General features: G+C 36.3%; 2 protein-coding genes and 2 long non-coding RNA genes across 10 annotated transcripts in view; 3 read left to right on the top strand and 1 right to left on the bottom strand.

Moving 5' to 3' along the window:
- Positions 1-10,484, top strand: part of AdamTS-B (ADAM metallopeptidase with thrombospondin type 1 motif B) — a 42,147-nt gene extending 31,663 nt beyond the window's left edge. For 3 of the 6 annotated variants that reach the window (XM_067358604.1, XM_067358606.1, XM_067358607.1), the window contains 15 exons: positions 2,608-2,902; positions 3,991-4,310; positions 4,446-4,720; positions 4,904-5,050; positions 5,156-5,315; positions 5,404-5,493; positions 5,639-5,954; positions 6,065-6,161; positions 6,237-6,364; positions 6,485-6,728; positions 6,988-7,105; positions 7,373-7,635; positions 8,155-8,666; positions 9,000-9,173; positions 10,075-10,484. In XM_067358604.1, the coding sequence (XP_067214705.1) occupies positions 2,608-2,902; positions 3,991-4,310; positions 4,446-4,720; positions 4,904-5,050; positions 5,156-5,315; positions 5,404-5,493; positions 5,639-5,954; positions 6,065-6,161; positions 6,237-6,364; positions 6,485-6,728; positions 6,988-7,105; positions 7,373-7,635; positions 8,155-8,666; positions 9,000-9,173; positions 10,075-10,205 (3,270 nt within the window). In that variant the 3' untranslated portion in view covers positions 10,206-10,484. Of the gene's footprint in view, positions 1-2,607; positions 2,903-3,990; positions 4,311-4,445; positions 4,721-4,903; positions 5,051-5,155; positions 5,316-5,403; positions 5,494-5,638; positions 5,955-6,064; positions 6,162-6,236; positions 6,365-6,480; positions 6,729-6,987; positions 7,106-7,372; positions 7,636-8,154; positions 8,667-8,999; positions 9,174-10,074 lie in introns of all 6 variants that reach the window. The other 3 variants (XM_067358605.1, XM_012363358.2, XM_012363359.2) reach the window with 3 other exon arrangements.
- Positions 10,485-11,032: 548 nt separating this feature from the next.
- Positions 11,033-15,728, bottom strand: LOC105670055 (uncharacterized). Its single transcript, XR_001100369.2, has 4 exons — positions 15,510-15,728; positions 15,263-15,332; positions 15,059-15,130; positions 11,033-11,360 (listed from the first exon to the last, which is right to left on the bottom strand). It is a non-coding gene; the product is annotated as an uncharacterized lncRNA (long non-coding RNA).
- Positions 11,941-14,803, top strand: LOC105670054 (tetratricopeptide repeat protein 5-like). The gene is made up of 8 exons (XM_012363361.2): positions 11,941-12,266; positions 12,495-12,845; positions 12,928-13,170; positions 13,277-13,330; positions 13,421-13,606; positions 13,729-13,901; positions 13,988-14,132; positions 14,213-14,803. Exons 1-8 carry the CDS (start codon positions 12,183-12,185, stop codon positions 14,330-14,332), a joined length of 1,356 nt encoding a protein of 451 aa, XP_012218784.1. The 5' UTR covers positions 11,941-12,182; the 3' UTR covers positions 14,333-14,803.
- Positions 15,729-15,819: 91 nt separating the features above from the next.
- On the top strand, positions 15,820-17,019 carry LOC137000971 (uncharacterized). Of its 2 annotated transcripts, none has more exons than XR_010891107.1 (3): positions 15,820-16,050; positions 16,148-16,534; positions 16,901-17,019. It is a non-coding gene; the product is annotated as an uncharacterized lncRNA (long non-coding RNA). The 2 variants fall into 2 exon arrangements; XR_010891108.1 differs by having other exon boundaries at positions 15,820-16,046; positions 16,901-17,018.

Below are 17,019 nucleotides of genomic sequence, written 5' to 3'. Positions count from 1 at the left end.
ATTTTTACAGAGAGTATCGCTTTGGATCGCATAAAACATTCGGAATATAGAATCCGATAGTAGATGAAAGTCGTAGTTATTAAATTAAACCCGTCGATCGACAGATATCGGCGAATCGAAGATCTCCTCAACGAAAGGATGAAATATCGCGCGAGTGCAACTAACATATGCGCCATAATTCCCAATTATTTCGTTTCGGTTGAGAACACGCGGGTGAATATACGGATATCATATTTATCATTGTTCGAGCGTACTCTGTATTTTCGACAGATAAATTCCTGTCCGAAAGAATCAGCGGAAATCGTTGCGATTATTAACCCCTTGTAAATCTTGACGAAATAGACAGAGCGATTCAATCTACGTGATTCGATAAAGATAGAACGATTTAACGTCCGTCCGTTTTTCGAAACTTTTTTCGGTCGCAGAAGGGCTAACGAAGTCGACGACGAAATATCCTGCCCATCGCCGTCGTTGAAGCCGCGGCAACAAATCACTCCTTATATAGCCGATCAAAGTTTGTGAGTATGTGAGAGAAGAAGAGAAAAGGAGAAAGAGATGCAATAAGACGAAGACGGCGCGACAAGGAGAAAAGAGGAAGAGGAGGTGGAGGCGAGAACGCCGTGAGGCCCCATGCCGAGCCAAGTCACGGCCGGACCTCTTACGCTTTGAGATCCTTCAACGACGAGGCCCCACTTCTTCTTCTTTTTCTTTCCCGCCTTTGTGAGTCTGGCGCCGTGATTTTTCACGGTCTGCGTCGAGGGCTAATCGAAATAGCGAGCGCCACCTCGTCCCGACTATATTTAGCCCTTTTACCGCCTCTCTTGCCTCTCTCTCTCTCTCTCTCTCTCTCTCTCTCTCTCTCTCTCTCTCTCTCTCTCTCTTTCGCTTTCGCTTCGCTTCGCTTCGCTTCGTTAGTCGTTTTATTTTGCTGGGACACGGGAATACCTGTCTCGTGACACCGACGATGACGATACGAACGGCAGTGTGAGGTAAACAATCTAGGCTATTAGACATTAATATGTATACTAGTTGCTACCGCGCCACGAAGTTTAATCCGCGACGCAGATGGAATTTCTAGTAGCACATGGACTGTAATATCTCACTGTTTATTCATGTGCCTGCTCCAAACATTAATTCTGTTAATAACATTTTCTTAACGAAGAGACAGTATATACGAGATTGAAATCACAAGAAAGATATAATTATACTTTTTTTTTCAACTTTATCGCATTATGAAATTATCTTTTATAAAAAAATATTGTGGAATCCTTGTTCGTAATATTATCAGTATTATTTTCAATGATATTATCTTGCAATTGGCTGTTACAAAATTAATTGATTATAAGAACTAATATAAATGTAAGGACAATCGAAATTTATATTTAAATTCGCTATGTCTCTTCTCTGATTCGCGTAAAACTTTGTTTTACTTCGAGAACTAGCCGTGATAAGTAAACGTCACCCCGCCCCGATTCTAAATCTTCGCTTTCCTCGCCTTCAAAATCGTTCTGCCGTCCTCTTTTTACACCGATTGCGCGGACTTTCGGGATACTTGTTCCATGACGCCTAACGCACCGTCGGAGGTCCGAGTTCTAACACCTTCGAAACAAGAAATAGAATAACGCAAACCAATGTTGATCATGCTGCAGATTAGCACGCCCGCGGCTACGCTCCGCGGCATTAATCACTCGTGGTCACTGACAGGGTCTCGCCGTTTCCTGTCAGATAGCGATTGATGGCTGAAATAATGAACGGCAAGTTCCAATACATTTTACATTAACGTCCCTCCCCCCCTTCTGTTTTCGCGCATACCGTGCAATATCGAGCGGTGTCCTTTCCACGTTGGAGTGCTTACAGGAACTAAGTAATACTCGGCTGATATAAACCAACTCGGTGGAAACTCAATTTCCAAGTACTTAAGGTGAACATACTTATATAATATTAATACCGTGCTGATATACCTCTCGCTGACTACGCACGGCTTCCAGTCCAGTCCCGCGCGCTTTATCTTCGTAACTTATAATCTCGAGTAATGTATTAATATTTCCGCGCATAGTCACGATCGTCAGTGTTTGCGCAAAATTGCGAAAAGATACGCCCTCGCGTGTCTGCCATTTCTCGCGCCCGCCATTCCTCCCACGCTGAAGATCGCGATTAATTCCGCTCTAATCAGAGATGTGAAACGTGACCACACGCTAAATTAGACGTAGAGATCTGTTGACGTTGCCGATGACGCAAATGCTCCAAAATACACGCTGCTTTATACGTTGCAATAATTTTGCGCGCCGCGGAAAATGATGAAAATATAGCGATTAGTGTTACGTAAAGTTTTTCCGTATGTACTTATATAAAGTTTTGACGCTAAACGCATGATTTATTATGCAAAGCTAATTTTCGAAGAAAACCACGAAATAACAGGCGTGAAGCTTAAAAATACGGCGGTCTCGCCGTTTACTCGCGAAGGGTTAACAGGCTCTTCAAGATGATGTACGCGCTACTTTCAACCTAAACGGCTCATTCTTATTCGGCATCGTCGGGAGAGACGTCTCGCCGCGATATACAGTCTCTGTGTGTCTGGGTAACACGAAACCCGGTTTTGTGTTTCAGGCGGGTATGCTGCGCGGCGACCACGGCGAGTTCTGGCTGGAACCAGTCGCCGTGTCTCTAGAAGAAAAACGCGGCACGTCGTCTGTCGACGAAGCGACGACCAACGACTTAGTAGGCGCCGGTGCCCGCTCGTCGATTCACGGGGTCCCGGCAGCGGGCCGGCCCCATCTCATCTTCCGGCGCTCGGCCGAGCAACAGCAGCAGCAACAGCAGCTCGAGATCGTCGCCGGCGGCGGTCGTAGCAGGCGACGGCGCAAAAAGAAGAGGAAGCAGGAGAGAAATTGCGGCACCCGCGGTGAGAACAGACCCCGACACCTTCTTCTTCTTCTTCCTCTTTCGCCTTTCGCCCGCACGCCCTACACCCGCGCGTTTTCCTCCCCTCCCCCGTACACACCGTCGTCCCACATCTCTTGCTCTCGCCCTCTCTTGTAATATGTATCGCATGTATTTATGTGTCTGCACGTATAATGTAATTGGACGCGCCATGGTACAAGAACGTGGGCGTGTCATCGACGCCTTGTCTGTTCTTTATTTTTCGCCGACGATAATATCCGAGCGGGGAGGAAGGCAGGGTAGGCGGGAGAAAGGGTGTGGGAGCGTATAGTCTCGCGCGGGAATACTGAAGCGAATATTCAAGCACATAGTGGTAACAGGATCGCAACAATTCCGACAAACGTTTCCAGCACCGTTCGACCGCGATAATTGCTTCATAACTCGACACGCTATAAAGATTTCGTGTGTGGATGCAATATTTGCTCGGAAGCTTCGATAACCGGTCTTCACGTCGTAATTCGAACGATGCCGCGCGCCCCGAGTTAATCAATCTAATCGGAGTTAAACTTAATTAATTTGCTCGCCGTACGAATCCCAAAATTACCGGCTCGTATATAGTCTTTGGCACAACTTCAAGGCGCGACCTAACCGCCTGTCCTGACGACCCCACATTTCAACGGATTAAATGTGCACGGGCGCGCTACCCACAGCATATAGAGAAGCGAGATCGCTCGGTTGATACATTCCTTTATAGGGCGAAGCGCGCGCTACCCACGAGAAGATAATCCAATTCGCTGCAAACCCGTAATTAACTACAATAAGTATCTATTTCGGCATAGCGGTCGATTAATCGGGCGGACCAAATAAAATCTTAATTGCAGACCAGTGATCTGCCAATCTGCATAAATCAGTTGTGGCGTTAAAGCGGTGTGAAAGCTACATTTTAGTTCGATCAACTGACAAGGATTACGTGTATATATTTTTGCATATTTTTAGCAACCTTTAAAATTGTTCGGTCGACGAATAAAAACTGACGGATAAAAAAGAGCGCAAATTAAAAGAGAAATTAGCTATTATATTGATCATGACAGCACGCGAAATATCCGACAGAACCGCGTCGATTGACAGAGACGCGGCTCGAATGGCAAACTCAACCGGGCCTCGTACAAGTTCAAGGCCGTGGACGAAGGAAACATCATCAGACGAAACGGTGGCATCGTTCCAAGAGATCGATCAGTACACCGCGTCATGTCGAGGCTCTCATCGTCGCTGACACGACGATGATGGCTTTTCATCAGGACGGCGATGTAGAAACCTATCTCTTAACTATCATGAACATGGTATCCGCGCTCTACCTCGACCCCACCATCGGCAATTTCATCAACATCGTCGTGGTCCGCATTATTCTCGTCGAAGAAGAAGACGCAGAGGTATCTACGTCAAACGCTTAAAGTCGCTTTTAGATCAATTCCGCGATAAACGCGCAACGTCACGTATACGTACGTGCTTGCGTACTCAAGCGCAGATCGAGCGATTACTCGAGATCAATCCCGTTTCTGTCCCAGCAAGGGCTGAACATCACGGTAAACGCAGACAGAACCCTATACAATTTCTGCAAATGGCAACAGAAGCTAAATCCGAGCGACGACTCGCACCCGAATCACCACGACGTAGCGATCCTGGTGACGAGGAAGGACATTTGTTCGCGCGCGAATACTCCATGCAGCACCTTGGGAGTGGCGCATGTCGCCGGTATGTGCCAACCGGATCGTAGCTGCAGTGTCAACGAGGACAATGGAATCACGTTGGCACACACGATCACACACGAATTGGGACATAAGTAAGCGAAAAATTGTATCGCGATATCGAAAGAAGAAGATCGAAATTTTATAATGTAAAATATCAAATGAGATATTTCGAATGAAATTAGATATTCGAATTAAATATTCGAAATTTAATTAGAATTTCAAATAAACATCTACGTGTATTAATTTTAAATATTTCTACTGTGCGTTTTGTTCAGTTTCGGAATGTATCACGACACGGAAAAAATAGGCTGCAGTAAGCGCGAAGGTGACACATTACACGTGATGACGCCAACGTTTGAAGTGGACGCTGTTGGAGTGGCTTGGTCGAGATGCTCCAGGAGAGACATCACGAACTTTTTAGAGTAAATAAAAGATATTTAATAAATTTAGTTAATTTAAAATAATGCAACTTCCGTTTTTTACGTATAAAAAAAAGATAAAATATAACGTAAATTCGCGAATTCTAGCCAAGGGAAAGGCGATTGTTTAGAAGACGAACCGGCGGACAATAGTTACGCATATCCGGATTTACCACCCGGTGCAATGTATGACGCCGAGCACCAATGCAGGCTACAATTCGGTGTAAGGGAAGCTTCTGTCTGTTTGACTTCTGCTTCATTGCACGAGGTAAACAAAGACCATCAATGGTAAATGGCCGATATGAATCTAGCTAGGACTAACCCGATTTAAATGATTGCGATACTTATGATTTTAGATCTGCTCGAAACTATGGTGCTTCGTAGACGGCAGCTGCACCAGTATGATGCATCCTGCAGCTCCGGGAACACATTGTGGAAAACACATGGTACAATAAAAAAAGAGTCTCAACGAATGAACTTTTTCATAAAATATTTGTCACATAATTAATTAACCGCTATTTATTTCGAATATAAGTTTGGTAAATTTAAACTTTCTATAAAATACATCTTTACACATCGCTCTCTTTGCAGTGGTGTCAAAATCAAGAATGCGTACCTATCGTCGATCGGCCGCGGCATATCGACGGCGGTTGGGGCGAGTGGGGTTCGTGGAGCGAGTGCTCGAGGACTTGCGGCGCCGGGGTTTCAATAGTCGAGAGGAAATGCGACCATCCGGAGCCCGCGCATGGCGGAAAGTTCTGCATAGGCGAGAGACGCCGCTACAAAATTTGCAACACGCAGCCTTGCCCGGAAGGCGCGCCGAGTTTCCGCGCGCTGCAATGCAGCGACTACGACGGCACAGAATATAAGGGAAAGAACTATACCTGGCTGCCGTATTTCGACCAAAGTGAGTAAACTTCCGTACACGCTTCTCTTGACGCACGGAGCTCTTTTCCGCGATCGCGCATGCAGTTCCCGTAACTTTATAGTTTTCCAAATTGCGTACGTTATTTACAGGCATGCAAGAACGAGAAATCGAAACTGTACGTGGTAATGTAAAATGTAATTATCGAATTATTCGATTTCTGTTACAAATTGAGAGACGAGCAAGCAGGTAGAAACATACGATCAGTGCAATGGTTTAAGCATTAATTATGACGCGAAATTTAATTTGCATCGTCTCATTTAGCGGAGCCTTGCGAACTTTATTGCACCGATACGGAGGAAAGCGTAATCGTACCTTGGGGAGAAGCTGCTCTCGATGGTACCCCATGCAACGTTGGTACCAGAGACATGTGCATTGCCGGCATATGCAGGGTCAGTGTACTTTATCAGACAAATCTTTTCTCCAAAAAAGAATTTAAAATATTTTCCTAAATTTTAATTTTATATATAAAAAAATATTTTCAGTATTAAATAATTATAATTTTTAGAAAGTTGGCTGCGATTGGGCGGTGGATTCCGATGCTACGGAAGATCGCTGCGGTATTTGTCACGGCGATGGTACTCAATGTGAAACCACCAGCGGCGTTTATGACAAAAATGATGGTCCCGGATATAAAGAAGTTATTATTATTCCATCTGGCTCGCGAAACATTAAGATCGAAGAGATCGGTAACAGCAAGAATTACATCGGCATCGGTATACCAAAGTCCGACAAGTACTTCTTGAATGGAAAACGGTGCGTATAGCTCAAATCGCAAAATATCGATAACGTAAGCAGCTGCGCGAAAGTTAAATATAGTTAGAGATAGTAAAGCTAATGCGGCTATAATCCACGATTTTATCACTTTTACTGGTACGATCACTCGAGTTGTATGTGTATTTTTATGAGACAGTACTCGCTTCATCGTATAGTTTGAAGATATTACACTTTGATGGAAGAAACTTTCATAATATTAACACAACTAAAGTCTTAAACTGAGATTCTGATCAGGCAGGCAGATCACTTTAGCGGGCGAGTACGAAGTCGCCGGAACGCCAGCTTTATACGAACGTGATCGAGAAAAAGAGAAAATCAGAATACCAGGTCCTATCAAGGAAGACATCGTGGTCTATGTGAGTACATTCTAGCTATTCTATCATTATCATTACTATTCTATAAATCATATGCAAAACATAATATAATATAATTGTTTAAGAATTAAAAAATTAACATTATATTTATTTATGCAAACTTTCTAAAGCTACAATTGCTATCTTTTTCCGTGAATTTGAATAAATTAAAAATATTTTCTTTAATATATAATCAAATTTTTTATTTCTAAATTAAAAATTTTGTGTTTTTTAATTTTAATTGTCATTAATTTAATTCTATCATTTCAGTTAATTTATAGAGGTCACTATCGCAATTTTGGACTACGTTACGAATACACGGTGCCGAAAAAGGAACCTGATCGAGCTCCAGAATATTCGTGGGTGTCTTCCGATTGGACACTCTGCACAGTTACTTGCGGCGGCGGCACTCAAACTTCGCACGCTGTTTGTCATGAAAGAAAAAGTGGCATCGTCGAGGACCACTTCTGCGACGGTATAGAGAAACCCGAGCCAAAAGTACGCGAATGCAATTCGAATCCGTGCCCTGCGAGGTGAGCTAACTTCGAAATTCGATAAAACGATTGTAACAATGAACTTCGAGGAATACCGTTCTCTCGCACGCAAATAAATTCGAAACGGTTGAACAAAACTAGGGCTCAAAGGATTAAAATATTTTGTATATCCGAACTAATCGAACAATTCGAAGAATAAAAAGAATGTCAAACTTTTGATTATTTTTATCATGATTAAGATTTTCATGTGAATAATATGTGTGATTATTTGTAATATTTGTATAAAAATTAAATCCTTATTAATCAATTATTTTATAAAGTTTAGACAGACTTTATATACCCAGACTTTTATAAAGTCTTCCTAAACTTTATAAAATAATTGATTAATAAGGATTTAATTTTTATACAAATATTAGAAATAATCATACATATTATTCACATGAAAAATCTTAATCGTGTAAAAAATCTTAATTTCCAAAGATTATTTAACAATCCAGAAAATGTCCGATGTGTCATTTAGAAAATAAGAGCATCTTACAAACTCATTCAACGTTTTAGGTGGTGGGTAGGCCCATGGCAGATGTGCCCCGTTACATGCGGCGACGGTGCATTGCGCAAGAGATCGGTGATGTGTGTGTTTTCCGGCGCGGGTACCGATCGATCAGACTTGGCTCTACCCGATCGCGACTGCGACAAAAACATGCGGCCCGAAGAATTGGAACCATGCCCCGATCTACCGCCATGCGGACCCACCTCGGAAGTGCCGTTGATCGTGTACGCCGACAACAAAGACATGTCGTTCTACAACATCAGCCTCAACGAGCAGGACATGACGATAGTCGATGGTCTCACCACCGAAGAACCGGAGATTCTCGAGTTTGATAATGTCGTCGACGAAAACCCGGACAATTCTATGTACAACACCAAGTCGAAATGGACAGTATCGAAGTGGAGTCACTGTTCGAATGGCAAGAGGAGTAGGAAGGTCACCTGTTCCATTCCGGGTGATTGTAATCCGGATAACAAGCCGCCTAGCATCGAGGACTGTTATAGTGGAAAGTGGATCTCTGGTAAGCAATCGATCGATACTTCATGTACTCCAGTATACTTTATGCACTGTAGTATTCCTTTTTCTTAATATTCATAATTAAAATTTCTCCTCGTTAAAAAAATGTTTTACTTAACTAGAATTTGACAGAAAAATAATGGAATACTTGAAGAATTTTATATTCTGTTAAATACTTGTTGAAAAACATAGCGACGAAGGCCAGTGATATTGTGAACAATAATAAAAGATGAATAACTGTTATAAATTATGAACTGTTCATTTACTAAACGCTGCGAATTCCGCCAAGGTATTTACAAAGACTTTACGTGCCGGTGTTTATTAATTATGATTCCAGGAAAGTGGGGAAGTTGCAACGCGACTTGTCTCATAAAGCTTGGAGTTAAACATAGAGAAGTGCAATGTCGTGATCGCCAGACAGACTTGCTGTCCGACGATTGTAATCTCGACAGAAGACCGTTTGACACGAAACGCTGTTATTACCGACGGCAATGCGCCAACGAGAAAAATGGTAATTGCATTTGCACAGTTAAATTGCACCCTTTAAAATTGTTTCATGTATTTTGTATGAAATATTATCAATTTTTTTAATGCAAAAGTTGTATCTTTTAAAGTTTGTTTGCAGAAACAAAATGTTTCCAATATATTAGCAAGAGATTTTCTAAGAATAAATAAAAAAAACAATTGCAACCTTATTTTCAGGCGTTTACGCGAGAAGTTACGTTATCGCCGTGCAAAATTAGTATCAATGGTGCAACTCTTCATGTGTAATATTTAAAAGTTAAGCTCACATTTGTCGTGCCACAGTAATTGATGTTGAATAGAAGTTTGGGACAATCTAACACAGTTGTAACGGAGTCGAGAGAATTAGAACGCGTAGCCGTATGTAATGCTAAGTTATGCTAGTTACGTTACAGAACGTTTGGCTTGTCCAAAGTTGCGGAATATGCCCTTGTCCAAAACCGTCGGGAAACTAGAATTTATATGAGGAAACCGCGGCTTGTAACGGTTTGGTTTATGAGATCATACGCAACGTCACTCGATTTGTATGCGCACATGATACATTTAACGTGCGGACATTTACATATAATATGTTACGAATAATTATTATAAAGCTTAATACGTAACAACAAATATCAGTAGTATGTGCAATACAGCCTAATAAACTATAGAATTGGCTTGACAAATTTTTATGCGTGTCTTAATCGATTAAATTTTTATTGTCACTTATTGTATTAATTATATGTCCATAATGTGCAATAAAAAATAAGAAATAATATTTAACTTTGCTTATAATAACTAATAAATAAAAATTTATTAGTTATTAAATTTTTTTGAAATTTCATCTATTAGATTTATTTGTTAGAATTTTAGTGCGTATATATTTTCATATATAATTTTATATTTTTCAGATTGCAAGAATAACACAGCTTCATCATGTGCAAACCATAAACATATATGTGATCTACGAAAACAGTGTTGCGCCATGTGCAAACGACGGCGACATGTTCGTCACAATAGACGTTATACCTTTACTGAATAAAGTAAAGAGCTGAGAAGAGCAGAGTGCATAAGTATTTTGAAACGATTTTTTGTAACGGATATATCCGTCCCATCTTGTGTATATTATATAAATTAATATAAGAGCACAATTTAAAGTTTTACATTTAACGTGTGACAATGAAAAAATAGAAAAGTGTATGACAGAAGTGATATTTCGAGATTATATTTGTAACTTTGTACTATCACGTATATGTGTATATTTTGTATTGAGGTGTAACTGTAATCCATCACTTACCTTCAATTATTTGCATCAATCTGCTTTGTAAAATAAAAATATTAATTGAAAAATGTTGCACAGGCCAAATAGACATTTATCAACTACTGTATTTTAGAAAAAAAATATTTATAATGATAACATGATAGAAAATTCTTATATATTTTAATAATTTATTCAATGTATTATATCATTTTTTCAATTGTGTTATTTTGTCAACTGATTAATATTCTCATTATTGTAAATTTTGAGTAATAACTTGCAACATTTTTCTATGGAGCTATTTTCAATTATCATTGCACAATAACAAAATATTTATAACTTCAATAATTTTGACTGAAAAATCTACGTTATAACAGAACAAAAACTGTTTATATTATTGTTTTAAAAATAAGATTGCTATACTTGTATCTGGCAGATTGATGCAATGAGTGACTTAATCAAATATTTACATTTAAGAAATGTCCATACAAAATTTATAAATATATAATATTTTTATATGCTTTTTTTATGATATAAAATCTGTCCCTATACGCTGATTTAATCAATTTAATCAGCAATCATATATGGAATAAACTTGCATTGATTATTAATTTTCTCATTATATATTGCAAGATTTTGTAATCTTTTACTAATTTATGTTAAATTATTTTGTATTTGTCTAAAATAAAGTTCCTCTGTTCTTCCAAAAAAGGAAGATATGAATATTTTATAAATATAGTTACAATTTATGGAAAGACTGTTGCCTGAACCTTTTATAATTAAAAATATTAATATAATAGCACTCACCGTTGCCGGTGTTGTCAAAGTTTTGTAGCTACTGTAAACTGCTACTGTAAACTGCTACTGTAAACGACCAATATCTGTTGCAAACCAGCAGAGAAAGAGAGAGAGGATGAGAAGGGGAGAAGGGAGAGCTACCTGTAAAGAAATATATATGATGAAAAATGTTATAAAAGCCAATATGAAAGCAAATATACAAAATGCTACAAATATCGACAGAAATACATCAACAAACGTTTTTAGTTTATATGTTTCTTAGTTTTAATCTAAATAGTTTCTACTTTAAATAATGTGAACGCGAATCTTTCGAAAATTTTACTCAATTTGATGCAATTTATCCGCGATTCTCTGAGATTCGGTATAAAATTGGACTTACTCCATTTTCAAGTAATGGAGAAAGAAAAATTGATTGGAATTGCAATTACCAATATGTGTAAAACTTATTTTTGATCTCAATTTTTGGTATATATTCTTAATTCACTTGCGACACAATACTCGGTCCGAATTGCAAATGGAACCGTTCAATTTAAAATAGCCACCACAAGCGGCGCTAGTATTGCGGAAAAGGAGTTAACCGTTAACCTTAAGGTGTCTTTTCATACTGACGCTCAACGCTCAATTACAGCATTAGAAAACATCATGTGACCAAAAACTGCTGCAACGGTTGGTTACTCTTAGTCACGTGATGTCTTCTAACGCTGAAATTGAGTGTCGAGCGTCAGTGTGAAAAAGTGCCTTTACGTTTACATATACTCAAGTATGACTAGGGTAGTATGACACATAACCTTCATGCTCGTTTATAGCTTTTGTTTTGATAGTTCGCAAATGATAAATCTCATGTTGCGGGCGAGCTCGTACGACCGTAATTGATCATGAATAAAATTTTCTGCCGTCTGAAAAGCATTTGACGCACATTGAAATAATGTTCATTTATTGCACATTATAATAATTCAGTGAAGAATGTCTGCAATCATAGATGATAAGGTTGTCGCAGGTGCAAAGAATTCAAATACTGTTAAAGAAGATCCAATTGTAGCGTTAACGGTATGTAAAATATATTATATTTTTTTCTATGTATGGTTTCTCGCTTCAAGATATAATATAAAACAAACAAAAAGTTATTTTATTGATATTTTGTAACATGTATATCTTTTTCATTTTCTGTTTAAAAAATCTTTGATTAGTTTAAGAATTAAATATAATATATTTCATCTATTTAATTTAAAACAATATATATTATTCTTATTGTTCTCTATTGGTTATTAATTACAGGAGAGAGTAAAAACTCTATATCTCTTTCGAGATCGCTACTTTGAAACACATTCTATCGATGAAGCAATAAAAAAGAATACTGATGTTGAGAAGGAGATGAAAGATACACTGAGCAAGTTTGACGAGTGTAAAGGATATGAAATTGATGGATCGCGTGCGAAATATTATTATTTAAAGGGAAGGGCTCTAAATGTTGTGGATCGTTTTATTCCACAGGCAGAGGAACTGCTAAGTAAAGCTGTGAAATTAGAGCCTAAATTAATAGAAGCATGGAATGAATTAGGAGAATGTTATTGGAAAAATAATGATATAAAACAAGCAAAAAATTGTTTTGTTGGTGCTCTGCAACATGTACATCTTTTTCATTCTCTGTTCAAACAAGATCTTTGATTAAATTAAGAATTAATTATAATATATTTTATTTCTTTTACAGGATAGAAATAAAGTATCTTTACGGAATTTGTCAATGGTACTTAGACAAGAACAAACTTCAACTGTTGAACAGCGAATAAAAAATATTCAAGAAGGAGTGGAATATGCTAAAGAAGCAGTAAAATTTGACACAACCGACGGTATCTCCTGGGCCATATTAGGAAATGCCTATTTGTCTTCCTTCTTTACAGAAGCACAAAGTCCAACTACCTTACGTCTATGCATGTCAGCTTATATGCAAGCGGTAAATTAATTATGAATAATATTTTCACTTTCTATATCACTTGTGTAGACATATAGAATGCATAGATATTATTGTTCATAAGTTAAAGTCTAATACTTTTTTATAGGAAAAAGATATTATTGCAAGAAGCTATCCTGACCTATTTTATAATAAGGCAATAGTACGTATCAATAATTTTTAAAATTTTTATTTTGAAAAACTTTCTAATAGGGCACTTCAATATTGTTTTAAATATACGTATTTATTTTAGGCTTTAAAATATCAAGAAGAATATGATTTAGCATTACAATCCTTCAAAAACGCAGTGGCACTAGATCCACTATGGGAAACACCGTGCAACAAACGAGACGAATTACTAGAATATCTTAAAAATATACAAAATTCAATTAATAATAATGGATACATAAAACCAAAACGACTGCACCGAATGATACAGGTATTTATGTGATAAAAATTAATATCTATATATAGTAATCAGGGATAAAATAAAAGTGTTAATAATTATAATATATGATTTTGGCATAATAAACATATTTATAGGTTTATGATTAACTGTAGGCATTGGATATTAAACACTTAGGACCATATAAAGATGGTTCATATACATCTGGAACAAAATCTATAAAATTGGATCTAATTCCATTGGAAAAGTTAGCTCTCGGATTAAATACAGAGAAAGTTGTATTTGGAAAAGTAGTTTGCTGGATACAAGATTCCGATTGCGTCCCATTGTAAGTATTTATGGTCTGATAAGATAACTAATTACTTTTTGCCCTTTTTTATCTATTAAAATATATAATTATTCTTTTCTATTTAGTGCTTTTTGTCTCGTGGATGAACAGAAGACATGTATTGTTGTTACTGTATACAATCTAGCTAAAGGCCGAGGAGTTACAGTCGGGGATTCTGTTGGAATACCAGAGCCTTTCGTTATACATCAAAAATTCTCTTATATGAATAATGTTGGTAGTATTTTTGTGTATCTTATAATATAATTTCCTTATAATATAAGGAAATATAATTTTTCTTTATTCTTTTCTAGGATTTTGATTATAAATCTATTCGTGTTGAGACTCCACTTGTACTTGTAATTAATGGAAAAAAGCTAGGCCGAGAACAACAAGCCAGCGCAAGTTTGAAAACTTTTAGAAAAACAGATTAAGTAATAAAAAATATTGAGTGAATATCGAAGCACATAATTCAATCATTGATTATAATATTCTATTGTATGTCTACCGTTCTTGACCTTTAGTAATAATGAAGATTATAATGGAAAAAATTTTATCAGTATACTTAAGTTGTTAAATATGCTGCGACATATGAATTTATACATTTCAAAATATTATATTGGCAACAATCAAAACTAATCTAGAATATATATATTATGTTATATATTTTATAAGAATCATATTGTGTATAATAATTCATGTGCACATTTTGCATAAATAACAATCAGCATATTTGCTAATTTAGAGACTGCCTATATTTTCTATGTAAGTTCATGGAAAGTAAAAATATTGTAATAGTTTATTATTTATGTAATACATTTTAAATCGTACTGTTAAGTATTTTATAAATCGTCATGTAACAATTGAATTGTATAAAAAAAATAAAAAAATGCAAAATACAAAAATATTTTTATTACAGCCACCATACAATGAAACTTTTAATTTTTCTTTCTTTTTACTTTTCCTGTTCGGCTATCTTTTTATATTTTCCTACCTTTGTAATAGTGTTGTAATAAAAAAGCAAGTAAAAAAACAGAAAATTCTATATTTGACTGAATTTTAATTGTATATATATGCACAATTCTATTTTACACATGTTTATGTGTCTACTATATTGTAATATTAAATAGATATTTAAATAATGAACAAATTGTACTCACCAGAGTGTTGCAGTTTGTTTCACTTATTGCAGATTCAATTAGACTGCTCATAGCTTTATTGCAGAACCACACCTACCAAAGAATCCATGAATATTAGAATCTCATATGTTATACTATACTTAATATTAATATTTAATATATTATATACCATATTTAATTAGATACTATATTTAATATTAAACAAAGTCAACAAATTATACTCACCAGAATAATTGCTTCATTTGTTGCAGATTTTACATTAGCTGCTTCCAACCTTGTTGCAAAATCAATTTTACTGTAAAATCAATAAATATTAGAATTCTGTACTACAATACTATAGAAAATACTGAACAAAGTATCGGCTTATTTTATTTTCAAAAATCAAAATGTGAGTCGCAAATTCGTCGTGTTATGCAAAAGGTAAGATAAAAAATACAAATAATTGAAATTGATTAAAAAAGTAATATCTTACAACGCAGCGATCTACTCGATACTGTATACGCTGTTAACTGCGAACACCCGCAATATATCATACGATCCGGCAATAGTCTATCACTTTAATCGATATTTCCGACAAAAATTTGTAACAATTATAAACTTTTACTACGCGATTATTACAAATAAAATGTTCGATTAAATAACTCACGTCTCGTACAGCGTTCGCGCGCTTGTGGAAGAGAACAGGAAGTAACACAAAATGGCGGGATAGCATTACGTGACATAGACGGTAGAGCACTCTACCGGTTATTGCGCGCTCTACTGGCTACTATGGCGCCCTTTCCGTTTCTTTTCCGGAGAGCGCGAACACTTTGCAGAACGTAAGTTGTTTAATCAAACATTTTATCCGTAATAATCACGCACTAAAGATCATAATTACTGTAAATTTTTATCGGGAGTGTCGATTAAAGTAAGGGGGGGATTGCCGGAACGTATTATTTACCGTGGATATGTGCGATAACGGCGTTGATCTCGTTTGGCGGCCGATCCATTCAAATAGGTTACAATTCCAGTGAGTATGTATATTTTAATAAGCATTTACTATAAATACGCAAAATAATTCTTCTATTTGCTTAAGAGATTCTAAGCGCAGTATATGTTTTATGATTTTAGATATGGCATGTTGCAATTCAATTGGAATTAGATAAATCATAGTTGCGTATCATGTTCGTATCTACAAGTTGTCATCAAAATAGTCGTCTCGTTCTGAGTACATCGCGAATTGCTTAATGTGTAAACTGATAATATTCAATATGCACGCAGATACGTTGCGATATAGTGTGTATTTTATCTCGCGTTTGTGTTTAGTGTATCGAAACGTAATAGTTCGCGATGTAAATCTTTGTGATTCGTAGAAAAAAAATGCGCGGGTTAATTTTCATTCAGTGATATATGTAATTAAGTGAATATTCATCGATCAATGAAGCTAATTGTCTGGTAACTTGACGATGTTGAGAACGGAATCTGCAGCAGGTGGGGTAAACTACAATATTCTAACAGGTGAGCACAATTCTTTGTTCATTATTTAAACCTATTTATTATTTATTTATCCTACAAGTGATAAAACATAATAACACATACATACACAATTATATTTTGTATATGTTAAATATTTATTTCATGAACTATTTATTAAAAGATTTGTTAAAACATTTTCTAATTATTAAAATTTTGAAATTATTTTATTATTATTTGAATTATTTATGCAATTGCATATAATTTTAATGTTTCCATCAAAATAAAAATAATTAAATAATATATAGATAATAATTAATATTTATATATATATAATATATATAATTCATATAGTAATATAATTTATATAATTAAAATATTTATTAATATTAAAATATTTATTTTTTCCAGGTACAGCTAAAAGAGCGTACTTAGGTTAGGGTACAACAACCGGTGAGTGAATTTATTTATTATACTTGCATGATAATATGTATTAAAATGACGATGATATTTGTAGTCTCTCATTATTC

The sequence above is a fragment of the Linepithema humile genome, chromosome 7, assembly GCF_040581485.1.
Source record: "Linepithema humile isolate Giens D197 chromosome 7, Lhum_UNIL_v1.0, whole genome shotgun sequence".
NCBI lineage: Eukaryota > Metazoa > Arthropoda > Insecta > Hymenoptera > Formicidae > Linepithema > Linepithema humile.
This window is presented reverse-complemented; position numbering and strand designations above follow the sequence as displayed.

Excerpts from the sequence above, each read along its gene's own strand:
- LOC105670054 (XM_012363361.2), top strand. The coding sequence starts at position 12,183 with ATGTCTGCAATCATAGATGATAAGGTTGTCGCAGGTGCAAAGAATTCA. Across the intron at positions 12,846-12,927 it reads TTGTTGGTGCTCTGCAACAT|GATAGAAATAAAGTATCTTT; the intron begins GTACATCTTTTT and ends TTTCTTTTACAG. Across the intron at positions 14,133-14,212 it reads AATTCTCTTATATGAATAAT|GATTTTGATTATAAATCTAT; the intron begins GTTGGTAGTATT and ends ATTCTTTTCTAG.